The sequence below is a fragment of the Jaculus jaculus genome, chromosome 1 (assembly GCF_020740685.1).
Source record: "Jaculus jaculus isolate mJacJac1 chromosome 1, mJacJac1.mat.Y.cur, whole genome shotgun sequence".
In the NCBI taxonomy this organism is placed as follows: domain Eukaryota; kingdom Metazoa; phylum Chordata; class Mammalia; order Rodentia; family Dipodidae; genus Jaculus; species Jaculus jaculus.
The window spans coordinates 109,222,101-109,242,895 of record NC_059102.1 but is presented as its reverse complement, the minus strand read 5'-3'; the positions used below and the strand labels follow the sequence as shown (position 1 = coordinate 109,242,895).

General features: G+C 46.2%; 1 protein-coding gene across 2 annotated transcripts in view; it reads left to right on the top strand.

Annotated features, from left to right (window-relative positions):
• The window catches only part of Gabbr2 (gamma-aminobutyric acid type B receptor subunit 2), a 439,836-nt gene that overhangs the window by 138,335 nt on the left and 280,706 nt on the right, over window positions 1-20,795 (top strand). For both annotated transcript variants that reach the window (XM_004656955.2, XM_045141789.1), the window contains exon 2: window positions 1,754-1,891. In XM_004656955.2, the coding sequence (XP_004657012.2) occupies window positions 1,754-1,891 (138 nt within the window). The remainder of the gene's footprint in view (window positions 1-1,753; window positions 1,892-20,795) is intronic.

The following is a 20,795-nucleotide window of genomic DNA, read 5'->3' as shown; positions in this document are numbered from 1 at the left end:
TTTTCTATGTTGGATCTCTGTGATCAGTCTTTCTCTAATCCTGGGCAGGGTCTGTGCCATCAGCAACCAGTACTTACTAAGCATTTCCATCGAACTCTTTCCTGTAGATTCATCAGCATGGTTTTTCTTTCTCTCTTACTTTTGTGGTAAACATACATCACATAAAATTTAGCATTTAAAATTTGTGTTTCATTAAAGTTGAATTAAATTTTCATTTGGCACGTGGACAGTATGTGTACACATGTGTATGCATGTTCATATGCATGTATGTGTGTACAGGGGTGCACATGCACATGTGTACTTGTGAATGTGGAAACCAGAGGTTGATAACAGTGGTCTTCCTCAGTCACTTTCCCCTTTTTTTTCCTCTTTTTTTTTTTTTTTTTCCTCTTTTGAGACAGGTTCCCACACTGAACCCAGGGCTCATCAGTTCAGCCAGACTAGCTGTTGATCAAGTCCCAGGGAGTCTCCTGTCTTCCCCTCCCCAGCTGAGATGACAGGCACATGCCACCATTCCTGAATTTTATGTGGGTGCTGAGGATCTGAATTCATGTCCTCATGTTTGTACTGAGTCACCTCTCCAGCTCCAAATTTACCATCTTAAACACTTGTGAATGTCTCATTTGGTGGCATTATACATTCACACATCACCACATCCATCTCCTGAACTTTGAGGATCATCCCACGTGGACTCTCAGTGATCCCTACTCCCCATACCCATGGCCCTGGCAACCACCATTCTAATTTCTGTCCCTATGAAATTGGCCACTCTAGGTATTGCATATGAATGGAATCATACAACAGTTAATCCTTTTGTGTGCATTATTTCATTTGATTCATATCTTTAGGGTCCATCCATGTTGTAGCATGTGTCAGATTCTCTTTCCTTATTTTATTTATTTATTTGACAGAGAAATAGACAGAGCGGGGGAGAGAATGGGCACACTAGGGCTTCCAGCCACTGCAAATGAACTCCAGACATGTGTGCCCCCTTGTGCATCTGGCTAATGTGGGTCCTGGGAAATTGAACCTGGGTCCTTTGGCTTTTCAGGCAAATGCCTTAACCACTAAGCCATCCCTCCAGCCCTCTTTTTCCATTTTAAGGCTGAATAACATCCCCTTGCTTGTGCAGACCACAATGTTCATCCATTTATCTGCTGATGAACTTTGGGATGTTTCCACCTTCTGGCTACTGTGAAAGCTACTGTTCTGAACATGGGGTATAAATATCCTCTAGTCTCTGCTCTCTGTTCCTTGGGGTTCTAGAAGTGGAATTCATGTACCATATGGTAATTCAGTGTTGACCTTTTGAAGGTGAGCACACTGTTTTCTTCAGTGAAACCACCTTATATTCCCCTGAATGGTGCAGAAGACCTCCAGTTTCTTCCCATCCCTCCCTACACTTGATACTTCCTGTTTCTCCTATAATAGCCATCCTAAGGAATGTAGACTCATCTTTTAAAGCGTACCTGGCCATGGAAATGGGAGACCACAACATGAAGCATTGAGGGTCTTTTATTTTATGTGCTTGCAAGGTTGATGGTTGAGGAGATAGATTTGGAAGGTGCTTAGTGGAAGGGAGGAAATAGGATAGGAGGTGGCAAAACCACTATTCCCCTGAGCCCAATCCCTGCCTAGCCACACTGAAGAGCTGAAGTCTACAGGTTTCCCAAGATGAAGGGGTTACTTGTGTGATCCCACTACTGGGCTCTTGCCCTAGGACTAATTCGAGTCTCTCTGTGTTCCTCCCCAGTGTGACAATGCAAAGGGGTTGAAAGCCTTCTATGATGCAATAAAGTATGGGCCAAACCATTTGATGGTGTTTGGAGGCGTCTGTCCATCGGTCACGTCCATCATTGCTGAGTCCCTCCAAGGATGGAATCTGGTGCAGGTAAGGGTTGAACTGCCTCCTGTTTGTGGGCTGCAAACACTTTGCAGGGATGGTCTTTGTATAGTGTGGTTCCTTAGCGGCGGAGACTGGTCTTAGACACCCCGCCTCCTAGTAATGCCTTGTATTGAACACGCTAGGGTCACTAAAAGGCTGCCCAGAGTCTATACCCAGTGTTCACCACTGACCCTCTAGCTGGACTCTCAAAGTCTGTCAATTCCTGCCATCCTGCCCATGTGGGTGATCTCTGCTCTTGTCACCCACTCCACAGCACTGACCTCCAGAAATACACTGCCCACCAAGCAACGTGCTCCTCTAGATAGTTCGCGATCTGCATGAACTCCAAGTCTCAGTGCCTGCTTGTCATGCCCTTAGTCCAGATGCCCTCTATCTGTGGCCTTCCCCGCTAGAGGCCTTTGTCCACTAAGAATGCCTTTCTCTGCAGTAAGCCTTTCCTGGGATGCTGACCAGGTATTTGCTCTTTACCCTAGTAGATATTATATACTCTGGAATGTTCCAATGAGGCTATCCCTGGTAAGTGTGGCTCAGTAGTATAGCTTTTATTTGGAATGGGAGAGAAAAGTATAGAAATATATGAACACAGGGCAAGTAGTCACGCGCTTACTTCTTTGTTCCATCCCTCTATTCAACCACTCTTCATGTATCTACCCCTGTCCTCATCATCTACCTATCCACTAATCATCCATCTGTCCATCCATCCTTCCATTATCTACCAACCCACCCATCCATCTATCTGTCCCATCCATCCATCCACCCATCCATCCAACCTTCCATCCATCCAGCCAGCTAGCACATAGCAAATATTTGGGGCAACTTGCTTTCTGCCTAGCATTCTGGTCAGGTATGGGGTTTTGGTGCTGAACAGAACAGGCATAGGCCTCTGTCATTTCAGAGCCTACATTCTGGGAAGAAGACAGGTGATAAATAGGTAACTGATTCAATAGTTATCTGGAGAGCCAGTGCCATGCACCAGACACAGTTCTGAGTACTTCTGTGCCTTAACTCATTTAGTCCTTGTAACTAGTGCACAATACTATCATCCTCCCCATCTTATAAATGAGGAAACTGAGACACAGAGATGTCAATTAAGTAACTACCCCAAGAACTCATTCCTGTTAAGTCATAGGGCCAGATTTAAGCTCAGCTGGGGTGGCCCTTGGACAAGGCTGCAGTAATAAGAAAGCTGTGCTACAATACACAGGGGATGAAGTAAATAGTGGCCACCAAGGGTGCTCAGCACAAACCTCTGGGTAAAGTTGGCACTTGAGCTGAGACCTGGAAGATGGGAAAGAGCCACTGGGTAAAGAACGTCCTGCCAGAGGATTGGATAACACACACAGGCAGGCAGCCTGTGATGGGAAAGAGCCTGGCCTGTCTAGGGACAGAAAGCAGGGCAGTGGGACTGTAGGCTGGCGCTGAGCAGTCAGGCTGGCGACAGAGCGCTGGGACTGACTGAAGACCTTTCTGGAGCTTAAGTGTGCATGCCTGGGACGCTGGAGGTAGAGCCTAAACACACAGCTAAGAAACAGGTTGTGGCTGGCACAAACCATAGCAGAAGTATAATACAGCACAGGCCATTCCCTAAGCCCAGGCCATGGGACCCTTCCCAGGGCGGGTGATGCAGAGCTGACCACCGAGGGAAGAGAGGGCAGTGGACAGCTGGATATGTAGAGCAGAGCTTTGTTGGCAGAGGCAACTGGGTATGCAAAAGTAGGAGGTGGGAATGCATGTGGGTTTGGAGAACACTGAGTGACTCATCCCTATGGCCAGAGAGTAGGCCTCACTGGGTGTGGGCCAATACGACAGGAGAGGAGGCCAGAGCGGCAGCTGAGCTCACCAAGGTGTGGACACCACCGTGCCCCTGTGAGCCAGCACTGAAAACTGTGCATGAGAGTCTCGTTTCAAGCCCTTGAGGTGTCCAAACTATCACAAGACTTTAGATAAGTCACTCACCTTGCCTGCAAGTCTTAAGCTTGTTATGATGCACAGGAGGCCTCTATGAATATCTAATCAAGGGCAGAGAACAGACAGGCGTAGGAAACCTAAAAGCTCCTAAGAGCCCTTCACCATGGAGCCAGACCTAGGTGTATAACCTGCAGGTCCTGTGCCTCAATCTTCTCGGCAAAATTGCTCTGAATTTGTGATGACTTCTGGGGTGGCTATCATAAACAGTCCACTGCTGTATGACCTGTGTATCCTACTAGATCCAAGGGCCAAACCAAGGGTTGGAGGAGCTCAGGGACCTGGGAACTAGGCAGCACTAGACAGGTTGGAATACTCTAAGGAGCTGGGGGAGGTGGGGGAGGGAGTGTGGTGAACTGAGCCCAGGGTAGATGCCCTGTCTCAATCTTGAATAGCTCCCAAGTAGAAGAATAGAGATCTGAGTCCTGATGGTGGGTGGTCTAGCAGCCTGAATTTCTGCCTCCCTTCCTTCTATTAGCAGGGATCATAGCTCCATTTGTAACAATCCAAACTCCTGTCTTCCCAAGGTGGCCACTTCTCCAAGCTTGCTTTGGGAAGGTAGGTAGGTTTGTAACCCCTTAAGGGATTTAGTTCCCTTATTAAAAACTGAGGGGAACTGCTGCTACACATGCTGGAAAATGAATGTGATTTGTATAACTGAAAAGGAGCTCAGACTGGCCCTGGGGTCAGGGTGTAACGCTGGATGGAGAGAGTCCAACCTGGAATGTGAAGTAAGTTGTTTTTGTTTCCTACACCATAAAATCAAGGATTCGTGCACTACAGGGGTAAAAATCCATCATGGTATTGGAACCAGTTAAATTTAACTTTTGCCATGGTTTGGATTCATGCTTGCTGTGTAGGGAGGCTAACACTGTTTTCATTGTGATGTGAGTCACTTAGCCACTGGGAGCCTAAGTTCCTGCATCTAGATGTGAGAAGCCTCTCAGATGCACGGGTGTGGGGCTGAGATCTGAGCCTCCCATAGGGCATGGCTAGGAAGGAGCTGGATGTGGCCAAGAAATCATGTTGGGACTGGAGAGGTGGGTGAGTCTAGGCTTCCAGAGTGGCGTGGCTGTCTGAGAGATTTTTCTGGTGCCCTGTGACTGTCAGTGGGGGAATCAGGAGGCAAGGCAGGAGTTAGAGGGGAACAGGTTTTTACCACCCACAAGTAAATCCTGCCTCTGTAGGTGTCCAGTGTGGCATAGCCTGCCTGGCCATGAAGTTGTGAGTTCTTGCTTGGTTGCCCAAGGTTCTCTGAGCGTTCCAGTCTCAGCCAGGCCTGTTCTCAGGAAGCCTGAACTCAGAGCAGATGAGATCAAATGGAAAGCTTACAGACTTCAGGAAGAGTGGCTTCCAGGGCTGGAGATATGCTTATTGTAATGATGCAAATTCTGGAGCACCACTCTGAGTGTGACTAGGTTAGAGGGGTCATCAACACCCTCCAGGACCACAGGCCCAGTCGTCACCCTGGACCAGTAGCTCACTTGACTGCCATGTGCTCGGCTCCTGAAAACTTGCCAGCCCTGTGCTCACCAGGGTCCGCTCATCTCCAGGGTTCCTGGGCTCCTTAGCAGATGCTACCCCGGCCCAGAGCCCACGGGGAAGAGGACACAGAGGAGATGGCAGGGCACTCAGCCCACTTCCTACTCCTTCGTGTTGTTGACTTTGTGTGGACTGTTCCTTCGGCCTCTGGGGTCTCTGCACCCTGTATGACCTTGCTTCATGGCACAGCTTGGACACCCCAGCCCCGTGTGGTCTCCGCTGCTCTCTCTTCCCCAGGCATCCACTGCTCTCGGTCTGGCGCCACTTTGGTCTAGAGCTGCTGGAGATCAGAGACTTGTTTTACTCACTCTTGCATCACCAGGCTTGTCCAGTCTTCTAAGCCTTGGAATTGTCACCTTGGAACAGAACAGAGCATCTGAGTCTGCCAGCCCTGAGAGGACCCAAGAGCTCTCAACTGCAACCCCTTGTTAAAGGGGCCAAAGGAACACCCAAGGTAGCTTTCAACTCAGCTCAGCCACAATCTATGGACCCACTGTTTCTGTTTGTTTTGTTTTTTTTGAGGTAGGGTCTCACTCTAGCTGGGCCCACTGTTTTTTAATCATCTGCTCCCTTTGCAATTGTCTATAGACCTTCAGCCCCTAATCCTCAGAGGCCAGAAGGTGCTTTACTCAGGACCCTGAGGGCCTCAAACCCTAGGGCAATCTTACAGGGCCATCCCTAACACCCACCCACCGGCCTCTTCTGTCCTGCTGAAATCTGGATTGAGGGGAGGCAGGAGAACTAGAAGCAGAGTGGGGAAGATGGAGACCAGGTACGTGACCAAGACATGGAGGCAGACCCAGGGAAAGGTATATGGAGGACTTTGATGGCATCGGGCCTAGAAAAAACTTCTGGTTTCTCAGGAATGAACCAAGAGCTGCGTCCGCTTGCAGGCAGAACTATAGTCCAGAAGGTAAAAGTAAGGTCAGATTCCTGACAGGATAAAAGAGACACATTTCTCCGAGACACTATTTCTCCAAGAGCCATATCCTGCAGAGCCTGTCCTTTACAAGGCGAGGCACCATTGTGGCAAGTTATTAAACTGTAGATGCATTTCTCCTGTTGCCACCCAAACATGCCCTTGGAGCCCACCCTGCCTTCTGGCTGCCTTGGCACAGACCTGAGGACCTTCCTGGCAAAGAAAGCTCTGGCTTCTGTAACAGAGCTGACTGTGGAGAAGCTCCTGTAGAGGGGGTGGAGGCAAGGGGAACATTCCTAAGGGAGAAGATGGGTTTGTAGACAGGTTGGCAGTGGAGTCCCAATACACTTAGGACTTGATTTCCAAAAACATGAAATCATGCTTGCTTTTGACATTAAAAGAAACAGAACCAGTGAAAACCCCTGAATCAGGCCCTTTGCTATTTACTGAATTCCAGCATCTCTCTAAACTTCAGTTGATGTCATTTGCTCATAGGAATAGGAATTTTGTGATTTTTGACTTGATTTTTCTCATGTCATTATTTTTATTAAACCATGGGTTGCCAGAGAATTCAAATATTTCCTACTTAGCTGTGGCTGCATAAGTTGAGGTGGATACCTAGGATGGCAGAGCTTTGAGAGTCTTAGCAGTCATTGAGTCGGATGCCCCTATTGTTCATATGTGGAGTGCCATATCACTTAAATTCTCACCATTGAGTCCCTTGGTTCTGTCCAGAGGTCTTCCAAGGACATTTTTGTATTATGTCTCAGCCTCCTTTTTCTGTACAATGGGTATAGGAGGCCCGCCTTCTGTGTTTCATGCAGATGTTGTGAGAATCCATGAGGACTTCTCTCTTTTCTTGCCAAGGGAAAACATTTACATGAATGATGAACAGTCACCTCCGTTCTGATGCTAGGACTCCTCCACTGACAGCAGACTGCTGATGACAGACACTTCAGAGAAGTTTGAAATCACCCCTGCTTTGCATGAACCACAGATTTGCTTTCCCTGGACCTTCAGAGCCTGGAGTGATGGGAACTAGGGCCGAAGCGGGGGGGGGCTATAGCAAAGTGTTCAAAGTTCCCATATCTGCTTCTAAGCTCCTAGGAGTCAAAGCCCACCATTCCAGGGTCCTGCCACGGCTCAGCCTATGTGTCTGCCATGTCCCTGCTGTGGAGGGTGCAGACGGGGCTGCACACCATGTGGAGTGGCAGTGTGATTAGGTGCATTTGGAGGTGCTGTTGCTGCTGTCCAGGAAAAAGAGCAGAGACCAATAATCCAGGGCAGGTTGGAGCCTTTTCTTGGCACTGGTCCCTAGAGGGGCCATTTAGCATATTAATAATCTATGAGATGCCTCCACATTCTGGAGTTATTAGAAATGAAAGAAAGGAGAAGAATCAGTGATGTTGGGAGCTATGAGCCTAACCTCAGCCATGTTGAAAGAAACTGCCATATAGCAAGTTAAGTTTCTATCTCCTCATCTAAATGCTCAGTTACCAGAAATTAAGAAATTGTACACTTGGGTGATACCCCTCCCCACCGTGCTGCAGGTAACTGATAAAGAAACAGAGGCATTGCTGTTTAGCCAGTAACTCTGTGATCTTTGGCCTGATTACATCCCCTTCCCCCTACAACCTTATATAAACCTACATGTAAAAATAAAGTCTTGAGGCCTTGACCAGAAATGTGGCTTGGTCTCCTTCCTTGTGTCTGTTTGCCTCTTCCCATTCAGGTTAACTTCCCCTTGGGTCCTTGTTCAACTCCCCGCTGGCCGGGGCAAGTGGCGCCCAACATGGGACAATGTTCTGTGGGCCTAGGAGAGGGCACAGGAAATACCCCCATCCCCAGGGATCTGGGAACTTTGGGTGGCACTTCCTGGCTATATTAGGGGCTGCTAGGTATAGTAAAGTGTAGTTATCTGAGCTAGCATGGGCAAATATCTTATATGAGGTGAGGAAAGGTATATCTTTCACTTTGGATTCACTTGGTAAGAGGAAGGAGGCTCTCTCAGTCAGTTTTCATGACAAAGGAGTTGGAGAGTTGGCTCCAAGAAGGTCCTAGGATGGGACAGAATGAGTTGCAGATAGTCAGGGAGCATGGGGAAGGGTCAAGGATGGAACAAGTCAGCCCTGGGTGGAGCCTACCTCTTCATGCTCATTTGACCCAGTCAGCTCCAGATACCCAGAATTCCTTGAGAATGCTCAGTTACCCACCCAAGCAGTCCCTCATGCCTGGCTGACCTTCCCTCTCCTTTCACCTGGTAATCCAAGGCCAACCTGTATGAACTGTCTTCGGATTTAATTCCTTCCATGAAAACTTCCCTAATTTATCCCAAGTTTTCCAGGAAGTGAGTTTCTGGCTCCTCCTGTCTCCTAGGCTTAGTGTACTACCACACCTCCCCAGTCCTTGTCTACTTAGACATCATTTCTCCCAGTTATGCTTCTCCCATAAGACTGTGGCACCTTGTAGACTGTATGAACAACCTCTTATTGTCTGGTCATGACCATTGTCTAGGGCTGGGCAGATTCCCATGCATGCATATGAAGTTGGGCGAGTAATAGAGGTGAGAGGAATTTACTCCACATCTTGACATGGGCCCTTGGGATTCACTGTCCTTCATGTTCCAAGAAAGCCCTGTTTCTATGGAAGAGAGAAGAGTTGTGATTCCATACCCTGCAGGGTGTACCATGCCCTCTGCAGGTGGATCTGGACAGAAGTCATATCAATGCACTTGCATTCTAAAATGCCAGCCAGGTTCCAGCCAAGCAACATCTTGAAGATTTAAGTCCTCTTCATGTCTCCAGATTCAACGTTGTATGGAGGAAATGAACTATCAAAGATCATGAAGGTGCTGGGCATGGTGGCTCATGCCTTTAATCCCAGCACTCGGGAGGAAGAGGTAGGAGGATCTCTGTGAGTTAGAGGCCACCCTGTAACTACATAGTGAATTCTAGGTCAACCTAAGCTAGAGTAAGACCCTACCTTGAAACACCAAAAAGAATAAAAAATCATGAAGGTGATTGGGAAGGATACAGTTAAAGCAGAGCACGTGCTGGAGGGGCGGGACAAACCCACAGCAGCTGTTAGCGGTGCGCCTGCTCATTTTCTGAGGGAGTTTTCCCAACAGCTGAAGCGGGTTAAGGAAGATCAGTGATGCTATTGAGCATGTGATGGTTCCAAATCTAATCCTGCCAGGGACCAACCCTTATCTTTCCTGTCGATCTGGTGAAAGACTCAATTCAAGGTTCCGACCCCCATTTTTAATTCAAGACCGCAGCATCCAACATAATGTCATTTCCCAGAGTGTAACCCCAGTGGCCTCATTGCTTCTGTGTCTTTCACCATCAGCTATCTGCCTCCACCCCTTTCTGGAAGTCTAAAGGGCATAAATAATTCATTCACAATAAATAAATCACTTCAACTCCTTATGGTGCAGGAGTGGCTGCTGGTCACCGGCACAACCGTGGCATTCATTTAAAATCTAGCAGGAACTGGAGAGGGAACAAGAAAGCTAATTCCCTCGGACTGAAAATTTGTGGGGTGGGAGAATACCGTTTGTCATGCTTTGCTGGGCTACATGAGTGAGGGGCCTGCCCCCCACCCCCTTGTGGCCTAGTGGCTAGGGTAAGTGGGGGACGTGTCCAAGCGTTAGCACTTGTTGGCAGGGGAGCCCAGGATCTGCCTCTCCCAACGTCAGCTTCTCATCTTTGGCTTGTGGTGATGTCATACTGACTCTGGCGTGGTTGTGAAGGTGACCTGAGATGATGCTCACAAAACATCTGCACACGCGCAGTCAGTGCTTCTGTCCAAGGGGCTTCCATCCAAGAACAGATACCCAGGTGGACTTCCGATGTGCTCTGCAGGCGGAGGCAGGATCCTGGGGTCTAAGTCAGCTGTGTGGTCTTGGGAGCATCCTTGTCACCTTGGGTCCTTTTATTGGGAAGAGAAAGGTTAGGCCAAGTTGATGAACCTTGATAATGTCATATTCTTATCCCCTGGGGTTCAGAGCCATCAGTGCCTGCCTTCCGTGTGTCCTTCTCCCTCTTGGGCTCCTGATGTTCTCTGGCTTCTAGGATCTGGCTCCCTTGATGCTGTGAGAGAATCAAGCAGGTAGGTGGCCCGCAGTTACTTGGACCAAGTAACTAACTACAAGAGGCCTAAAGGGGTTAGGCTGCCTGTTTGAGGTGTCTCCATGGGAGGCAAAGCACAGCTGTACCATGTGCATTTCTAATGAGCTCCTGCACCACCACCACCACCACATCCTTCCCTCTTATGCTAAAACAGTCCCTGCCCCCTGGAGCCATACCTGCCCCAGATGCTTCCTCTGCCATCCCTGCTCCAGGCTGAGCCCCGTGTGCTCCCTGGTAGGTTCAGGGTCCCCCCTCCTCTAGGAGATGTCCTCATCTGCCACATCCCGCTTGCATCTCCTCACTTCCTTCTCTTCAAGAAGATAGCACTGTTTCTGTCAAGGTTTCAGTCACCCACTGCCCTGGGGACTCCTCCAGGGAAGAAAAACCTCTCCTACCTGAGCTTTGTTCCCCCCCTAAGGCCACTCTCAGGACTTGCCACTGAGGAGACACTTGAAAATCATTAATAGACACACCGGTGGCCTGCTACAAAACCAGGGGTGATCCTACAGTCTGCATCACCCCAGCCTTCGTCCCGGCCTAGGCTTGACACCTCACACTGCATGAATTAACTCCTTTGCTCCTCCTCCCACACCAGCCTGTGACATCCACGCTGTCATCCTCCTCACTTCACATATGAGGAAACTGAGGTTGACTGTCATCCCAAAGGAGTCCTAAGTGGCTCCAGAGTTCCTGCTGGCAACCATGAGGGCAGAGGTGCCCATCATACAATCTCATGTAGCCAGCACACAGCATGGGGCCTGCAGGAGACAAGAGTGAGGAAGCTCGTCATCATCCAACTGTTGTTTCCACAGTGGGGAAAGGGTTCTGAAAGTCACTCATGGCCCCCACACACTTGCATGTTCGTGTGTGCATACATACACACATCGCTTAAACATAATGCTCATCCACTAAGCTGTTGTCCATAAAAAAAATAATGGTTTCTTTGAACGGAGAGACTAGATGGACTGCTCATTGATGAAAATCGATAATGCTGCTAAGTACTTCAAGCATATAGTACTTACGGCTCTACTCTGGGCGGTTGTATAATGAATGAGCTGATTGTTGTAGTAGCGCATAGACTACATTAGTTGTGAACTATACAAAAGGCTTTGGCTTTGAATCAGTTTACAAAGAAAATTAAATTATTTATTATTTCCATAATGCAGGGACAGAGTCTTCTTCAGCAGAAAGAACTCGACCTGAGAAAAACAATCCCAGGTTAGATAAGTAGTTAGACATTATGCCAAATGTGGATAGAAGGACAATTTTCTCAGCTCCTTGCCAGTTCCCAAGTAGAGTATCATCATACTGTCTGTGGACCTGGTACGTCGACTTGGCATGTAGGGGGCGGGGCTCTCTACCCATCTTGAATGTCTTCTGACTTCCAAGCCATCCGCGGAGTAATGGGCATGTGGTGAGCAAAATGGCCTAATCTTTCTACAAAACAAAATTTCCATAATTTACACTCAGGCACCTCTTCCTAGGGAAGCTTTTCCAGAGCATGCTCCCAACAGACAGATCTGGGACTTCTCACCCCTCCCCGCCCCACAGCAGCACCCCAACTTCAATTCTGTGGCTAATGTCCATCTTGCTGGATGACGTCAGTTCCCTCCCTCCATGAGAGGGGCGTAGTGGGTGGCTTGTCTTCACGTGGAGCTACAGTCCTGCACTGAACCCTGACCCAGAGGGCTTGGGAGGACCCCCAAGAGCCCCGTCTTTTATTTACTGTAGGGGCTGTCTCACTCTCTCACATAGGTGGCATTGGGGTTCATGGACTATTGGAAATGTAAATGTGCCACATTTCTGTCAGCTGCAGACAGTGTTTTTGCTGCTTTACTTACGCTCCTACCTTGCTCCCAAATTTTCTTCCACTTTTTTATTTTGAAAAATTTCCAACCTGCAAAGAAGTTCAAAGAAAGTACTCTATTTACACTCACCAGCAGTTTTCCAGCTGTCATATTTGTTCCGCCTCCTTTTTCCTTTCTCTTTCCCTTATGCAGTTGCCTTCCCAACAGCATACACATGCTGACACACATAATATTTTTTTGATGAAGAACTTGACAACGGTTTGCAGACATAATGATACTTCATCCTAATACCGTAGCATGACTCTCCTAAGAACGATTATATTCTCTTACATAATAATAATTTAATTATCACAACCGAAAATTTCAGTGCTGCAATCATATTACATAACAGATGGTCTATATTCAAATTTTCCACTTGTCCCTAAAATGTCCTTATTGCCATTTATTTGTAGGTGAGGAGGGGAATCTGATCCAATCAAAGAAGAGTCCCATCATTGTTACCCTTAGTCTTTCTTCTAAAACAGTCATTCCTCCCTCCCCTCTTCCTTCTGGGATGAAGCTCAGAGCCTTGCACATGCTAAGCAAGCACTCTACCACTGAGCCACAGCCTCTGTCCTTTAGAACAGGTTCTTACTATGTGGCACAGGCTGGCCTTGAACTGGCTATCCTCCTGCCTCTGCCTCCTAAGTGATGGGTGATTTTTTTTTTGTGTGTGTGAAAGCCCAGTCTAATTATTTTTTTGTGTCCTACAGTCTGAAGTTTCAGGAGGCTGTGATGTCAGTTTAAACTCTTCCTGCTGGTGCCTGGTGCAGGTAGAGTCTGTCAGGTTGGGGTACACATCTCCTTTTCCTCCATAGCTAGCAACTTACCCATTGGGTAGGACTTGAGACTGGGTCACCCTCCAGCTCCTCTCACTCTTCTCCCCAGTGGTTGCAGCATTTGTTGATGAGTCTTGGTGGCCTGCCTCAGTGTCACAGCGGGGTTGCAGAGCAGTCATTTTCCAGATCTCTTCCTTGTTCATGGAAGAAGAGTTTTTGTTTTTTTTTTTTTTTTTTTCCTTTTAAGACCCTTTCTTTCCTTCTCAGCCTTTTTCTATCCTTTCCAGTTCTGAAAGTAGCCATTTCCCAAGGAGCCCTAATTATTCCCAGTGCGCAGTGACATTGAGGGTACAGCCTCTGGGTGCTAGGCATGCTTATCTATTGTTGCTACTGGATTGTTCTAGGAAGGTTTTCTTCAGAGGGCTAGGCTTGAAAATGAGGTTTTAAAGATATTTTAAATAAAAGTGTCTAAACTGACCATGAAGGGCATTCTACAAGTCATCTGGCTTACATTTTTCAAAGCAAAGCATGCCATGGAAAACAAGAACCACAAAAAGGCAATAGATGGTTTTAGATATAAAAAGACTAAACAACAAAATACCAATTAAATGCAAAATATGAATGTACATTGTATCCTAACTTTTTAAAATGAAAAGGGAATGTCTGAGAAAGTGAAATTTGAGTGTGGACTATGCATTACATGAGACTGAATTTATTGTACATTTTTGTAATGTGATAATGGACTTGTAAAGATATAGGAGAATATCATTCTTAGATGTATTTAGTACTCTTTGGGAGTAAAGTATCATAATGTCTGTATGATAACTTCAAACACTCAAAAACCAAAAAATGGCATGTATCCGTCTGTAAGTCTATATGTGTGTGTACGCATATGCATGCAGGCATACATGCATAGCCTCTGCTTCTATGTCTGTAAATCTATATGTGTGTTTTTATATACAGATTCACACATACATGAGTTTTTTAAGATTTTATTTCTTCATTTTCAGGCAGAGAAAGAGAATGGATACACTACGACCTAGTGCCTCTGTTAACAAACCTCCAGACACATGAGCCCTCTGGGCATCTGGTTTTACATGGGAAGTGGGGAATTGAACCCAGGCCTTCAGGCTTTGCAAGCAAATGCCTTTAACTGTTGAGCTATCTCTCCAGCCCCATACATGCATTTTTAAAGTTCTAGTATTTTCACAATAAATGATTGTGGATAGTGTGTGTGTCGGGGGCAAGGAAGCATTTCTCCTTTATTTGACAAACTTGTCCATATGATCATGTTAGCAACTTGGTACATTTTTAGATTCCTTTCACTTGTTTTCAGTTTTTAGGGATTAATTTCTTCTTATTGAATAGTCTTAGTTTGGCAATATATACAATTGTTGTATGATACCATAATCAAAATTATACAGCAAGGCACAGTAGAAAGTTCCTGGACCTTACATCCTTATAGCAGACCATTGTTTATATTCGATGTATTTTCCTTCCAGTGGCTCTTATCTGTGTGTTTATTTCTTTTTCTATCTTCTTTCATGAAAGGTAACAGTCTTCATACACCTGTTTTGGGGGGGTATTTTTTATTTATTTTCCACTAAATTATTCTGAGATCACAATGTTCTGACTGTAGAAAGCCATTCCTTATTCTTCCTACATATGCATAGCCCTTCTTCGAGTGGGTGACCATAGCTCATACAGCCAGTCCCCTGTGGATGGACATTTGGATTGTCTCCAGTCTTTTGGGATAACATTGACTGTGGGTCCTCTTTGTGTCAATAAAATTCCTCCATATGGGCTTTCTGGGTCAAAGGGAAAATGTATCTATAATTTCTCCAGAATATAAACCTTTGTTGAGTGCATAAGAAAAAGAATGAATGCACTCAATTAGGAAGAGCAAAAAGTAAAAGGCAAAGATATAAATGGGGCTATGAAACAATTAGGATAAATAACTCTCGTGAAAGGGCTGATTTAAAGTCCTTCTGGCACTGCTGTCTCTCGTCCAGCAATTTTCTTTTTCTCGCCTAAAGAAAGAAGAATTTTCTTTGCTTTGTAAATTAAACACAGAATTAATTAGAAAAATCATGAAGTCTTGGAGCTGAAATTAAAACCGCCCAGTGCAGGCTCCTTTTAACAATAAGGAAACCAAGACCCAGAAACAGGAGGGAATGAGCACAAAGATAAAGAAAAAACACAAATTCTGTTCAATTCCTTTCATTTCAATGAATGCTAAGCAAAACGTTTGCTTTCCATGGCCTGGTGCTTACTGTTGTTTGCATCAAGAGTCTGTCAGTGGCTCCAACATTGCACCTCCCATCTCTAAGAGTATGGCCGTCACAGTGACATCTCCTTCCACAGACTGTCCAAGCACATGGGGTACGTTTCCATTCTACGTCACCCAGGTGTAGTCACGATACATGAGCTCAGGCGGAGCTTGGCCTGGCTGTGTGTGTTATGCCTGATGTCGTGGGTGATCACGTTTGCCATGGATCTGCTGAAATTACATAATTGTGGTATTGGCAGCATTCTGTTTTGATTCTGGCCAGGCAGCAGGGAGATAGAGAAGCATGTAGATATAGCCCAGCCCAGCTCTGCCATGAACCTTTGGGGTGAGCCTGGGAAAATCCCTTCTCTGTGGACCTGAGTATGTGAGATGAAGAGCTGGACAAGCTCAGAAAGTACATAAATGAGTGGCGCCCATGCCATTGGTTTCTCCTTCTGTGCTAATGCAGACATAACTAGTTAATCACTGCACACTTACTCCTCGCTTTCTTCACCCACTTCTCTCAGCTGCCTGTCTGCATGTGCTATTGCATAGGCTCAGATCTATTTACCATCCTTGGCTTACACAGTTATTTAGGGTTACTAGAAAGAATAGAGGACTCCCTGTTAAGTTTGGATTGAGGTAAAGAGTTTTATTTAGTATAAGAATGTCCCACATATTGCTAAATCCGACACCCCGTACTCATTGGGACATTTCCGTTGGTTTTCTGTCCATCTCTTCATCTTTCCTTTCAGGGCCTCACCCTCTGATTTTGGTTCTTCTGGTAGTGCCATTTCTCAGTGCCCAGATGAACATAAACTCATTCCACAGTTGCTTAATTTCCCATTACAACTTCATTTAGTTGAAGGTGATAGGGATTTAGGTAGGTCTTTAAAAAAATTCCAAGCACCCTGTGGTCTAGTCAAACTCATCACTCCTCAATTGCTTTGTGTTGCTGAAATATACTTGTTTAGTTAACTTGTTTAGTAGTATTTTCCTCTAAATTGACTAAATCTAAATTTCCTCTGTGAACAGAATCTCAGTATCACACACATGTTAAAGCCAGTAAAGTGAAAACAGCCTATGAAGACAGAGGAGTGAATCTGAGGCTTACATGGAGCAGTTGGGTGCCCATCAATACACACACAACACAACACTGAATGATTCTTTTCTCTGTTGGCTGGGGGACCCCCCCCCACAATCATGATAGAGCCCTGGGGTGTTTTCCTGAGCACCTCCAATGACAGTAAGCTCAATACTTTGCAAGGTTTTGATTCATTCTTTAATCCCTTGTTAAATATTGTTTCTTTAGTTGCTCCCCATCAGCCTCTCCAAAGGGTTATATATTGACTGTAGCCTCTGTTCTGGGACCCTCAACACATGCGCTGTTTTTCTGTCTCTCTATTCACTTTCGTAACAAGTGTCTGAGGGCTCATCATGAAGCAGCCTACCTGCTTCCCTCATGTGCTGTCTTTTGAAGGAGGGAAGAGTATAGTGTATAATGCAGTACAATGTGACAACGCCCAATGGTGGGCTGCAGTGAGGGGCACCCTTGGCCTGCCTGAACATGGGGGAACCACTGCTGCTTAAAAAATTTCTTCATAAAGGAATGAGTGAGTGCCTGGCATGCTTTGTGAAGTGGGAAGTAGGAGATAAGAATGAAAAGAAGTGAGGTAAATGCTAGAGAGGTAGACAAGGGTGGGGCAGGAAGATGGCAGAAGGATGGGCCTCAGGGCCCTCACCTTTCTCTGTAGCATAGACCTACTCCCTGTAAGGTGGTTGCCATCAAAGCTCTCATTTTAGTTCTACTGGAGCCCTGGAGTGTTAGTCAGGGCAGCCTGTAGGATGCATCCTCCCATTTCACAAGGTGGCATCTAATACCTGGTGGACTCAGGCTGATCCACAGCCACAGAGTGGGGCCCAGAGCCTCATGCAGAGCCTCCAGCCCCACACTCCAGGATGACCTCTCCCCGCCCCATTCATGGAATCATCTTTCAGTCTTTTCTCTTGATTCAACCTCCATTCCTGGGTCTTATGCTACCCTATTCCTCTATTGCCTGTGGGAAGTGCTGCCTCACAGGGGTGAAGTGGACACTAGCCAGGACTTCCTTTGGTAGGCCAGGTATTGCTAAGCTAAGGTGTGAGGATCCTGGTGACCTCTGACTTTCAGGTCTTGTGTGGGTGCTTGGTCTCCATATCTTGGCCTCCTCAGGATTCTTGGCCTATGTGGTTGAGCTGCATGACTCCTCAGCAGGAGTCAACTGCTCCAAGCCTACCTGGTTAGAGGCCAGGCCCCACTCCTTCTTCCTCAGAGAGAAACCCACTTTCCTTGCTCCTCAGCTCATTCTGTGTGAGAGCTGTGATGAGATTTTGTCCAAAGGAAAATGAGAGGCATTCTGTGATCTTACTATCGCTCCCTATCCCCTCCTTCACCCAATGTTCCTCCTAAGCTACAAAAAAAGGTTTGAAGACAGCCTCCAAAGAGCTCACAGAACAATCACTGAAGTAGGCCTGGCCATCAGACTTTGCTCAGTGCCCCATGAGGGCCAAAAGCAGCACTGGGAAACCAGAAAGAGCAGGAGGGTTTCCTGGAGAAGGTGTCTTTGAGCAGGCCTCCATGGATGGACAGGAGCTGGTCTACAACGTCTGGACAGAGTGTGTTCCCATGGGCTGGAAATGCTGGGTCCTTTCACACTGCATGAATCGAGCTGGGGCCCCCCACACTTTCCCCCTATGGATGTGATTTCAACCTATCGACTAATTAGAGGTGCCAAATTGACATGAGGAGGCATGATTTCTGCAGTGTGGTAATTAAAAGGCAGTTGGCTTCCCAGCTGTGATCACACGAGAATGCTTTTACCCCTAAAGACATCAGCTAAAAGCAGAGTGCAGAGGAGCAGAGGGAGCCAAAGAAGCTTCTAATATAATTTGTTAATTTCCTGCATTTGTCACCTGCACAGCTGTGAAGGGGAAATGGAACATTTTACCAGAAGTTTAAGAGAAAATTAAAGACATACATCCTAATTGTACACAATTAGACAAGCCATATAATCATTATTATTTTTGTAATTAACAAGCCTTTTAAACTTCACCAGATTAGGATTTAGAAAGACTTATCAGGAATTACGTCACTACCTAGTGGCAGCCACTTCACTGAGTGCATCCCCTCCTATATTGGAGCCACACCATTCAGGCAGCAAGTGAGCCCTCTCCTATACTAGGGCATCTCACCAGTAAAACGAGTCTCCTCCCCCGAGGGAGGAAGCAGCGCTGGGGGGTGGGGAAGGCTCCTGAAGGTACAATACCTTACATAAGAGATGCTATTTAACTCCCGTAGCTTCACCTCAGAATGGTGGAAGTCTAGAAGTTGTGTTGTACCATAGCCATCTTTAATCAAAGTTTCTATTATCCTGACCCTCACTGTGGGTCTCAGATGGGGGTGAGGATGGGGTGGGAGTAGAGTGTGTTTGGAGGTGGGCTGCTGCCCTGCTCCACAGAGAAGAAAACCCGAATCCCCAAAGAGGAAATGACTTTTCCATGTGGCTAATAAGGGGTGGAGGCAGCACCCAGACCAGTCTGTCCCCTCCACTTCTACCTCTGTGTCACCCTGCGCTGGCACACTTTTCCTGTTCCTCTTTGTTCCTCCCACCTATTTTTAAGTTTTAATTTTTTTTATTGACAACTTCCATGATTGTAAACAATATCCCATGGTAATTCCCTTCCCTGCCACTTTCCCCTTTGAAACCCCATTCTCAATCATATCCCCTCCCCCTCTCAGTCTCTTGAATTTTTATGTCATCATCTTTTCCTCCTATTATGATGGTCTTGTGTCAGGTACTGTGAGGTCATGGATATCCAGGCCATTTTGTATCTGGAGGAGCACATTGTAAGGAATCCTACCCTTCCTTTGGCTTTTACATTCTTTCCGCCACCTCTCCTGCAATGGACCTTAGAAGGTGTGATAGATTTCAGTGCTGAGCACTCCTCTGTCACTTCTTCTTAGCACCATGATGCCTTCTGAGTTATCCTAAGGTCACTGCCATCTGAAAAGAGAAGGTTCTCTAACCAAAAGTGGTCCTCCCACTTTTGTTTTATTTTCAAAAAAATTGAAGAAAGTCATATTTTTTTGCAATCTTTTAAAAAAATATTTATTTGAGAGTGATAGACAGACACAGAGAGAAAGAGGCAGATAGAGATAGATAGAGAATGGGCGTGCTAGGGCCTCCAGCCACTGCAAACGAACTCCAGATGTGTGCACCCTCTTGTGCATCTGGCTAACGTGGGTCCCAGAGAGTCGAGCCTCTAACCGGGATCCTTAGTCTTCACAGGCAAGTGCTTAACTGCTAAGCCATCTCTTCAGCCCTTATTTTGCAATCTTATTTACATAGAACAATGGGGAAATGTTGGTTGAAGAAGGAAATTTAAAAGATTACAGAATGCCACATAGCAAAACAATTCTATCTTGAAGAGTACCAGTTACATTACTTTACTCCTTCTTAAACCAGGTAATGGGCAGTGGGTATTGCCCTTACTAGTATTCTTTGAAATGGACATGTTTCATACACTTACGTATGTTGTTTCTTTAAACAGTAGAAGTTTTTCAAAAATCACTTATGAAGCTGGGTGTGGTGGAACCTTTCTTTAATCCCAGCACTTGGGAGGCTGAGGTCAGAAGATGGCTATGAATTCAAGACCAACCTGAGAAAAATTCCAGGTCAGCCTAGGCTAGACCCTATCTCAGAAAAAAAAGCACTTGTGAAGAATTTTCTCTTAAAAACATATGGGGCTATGGCTGGAGAGAGGGCTTAGTGATTAAGATGCTTGCTGGCTATTGCAGTCAGGTTCACATTGCTGGTAAAATCACCCAACTAAGAGCAGCTTGTGGGAAAAAGAAGTTTATTTTGGCTTGCAGGCTTGAGGGGAAGCTCCATGATGGCAGGGGAAACAATGGCATGAGCAAAGGGTGGACATCACCCCCTCGCCCACATAAGGTGGACAACAGTAACAGGAGAGTGTGCCAAACACTGGCATGGGGAAACTGGATCTAACACCCTTAAGCCCTCCCCCAACAATGCACCACCTCCAGGAGGCTTTAATTTCCACTTGCCATCAGCTGGGTAACCTAGCATACAGACTAAGTTTATGGGGGACACCTGAATCAAGCCACCACATTCTACCTCTGGCCCCCATAAACTGATATCCATACATTATATAAAATACAATGCATTCAGTCCAACATTAAAAACCCCCATAGTTTTTACCAATCCCAATGATGTTAAAACATCACCATAACTCAAGGTCTTTTAACTGAGCCATAATACCAAAAATTATCCCCCCAAAACCCATAAATGTACAGAATAAACATTCACACTGCAAAAGATGGCATTGGGGGTAGCAAAGAAATACTCAAGCAATACATGATTTAAACATGGCAAATA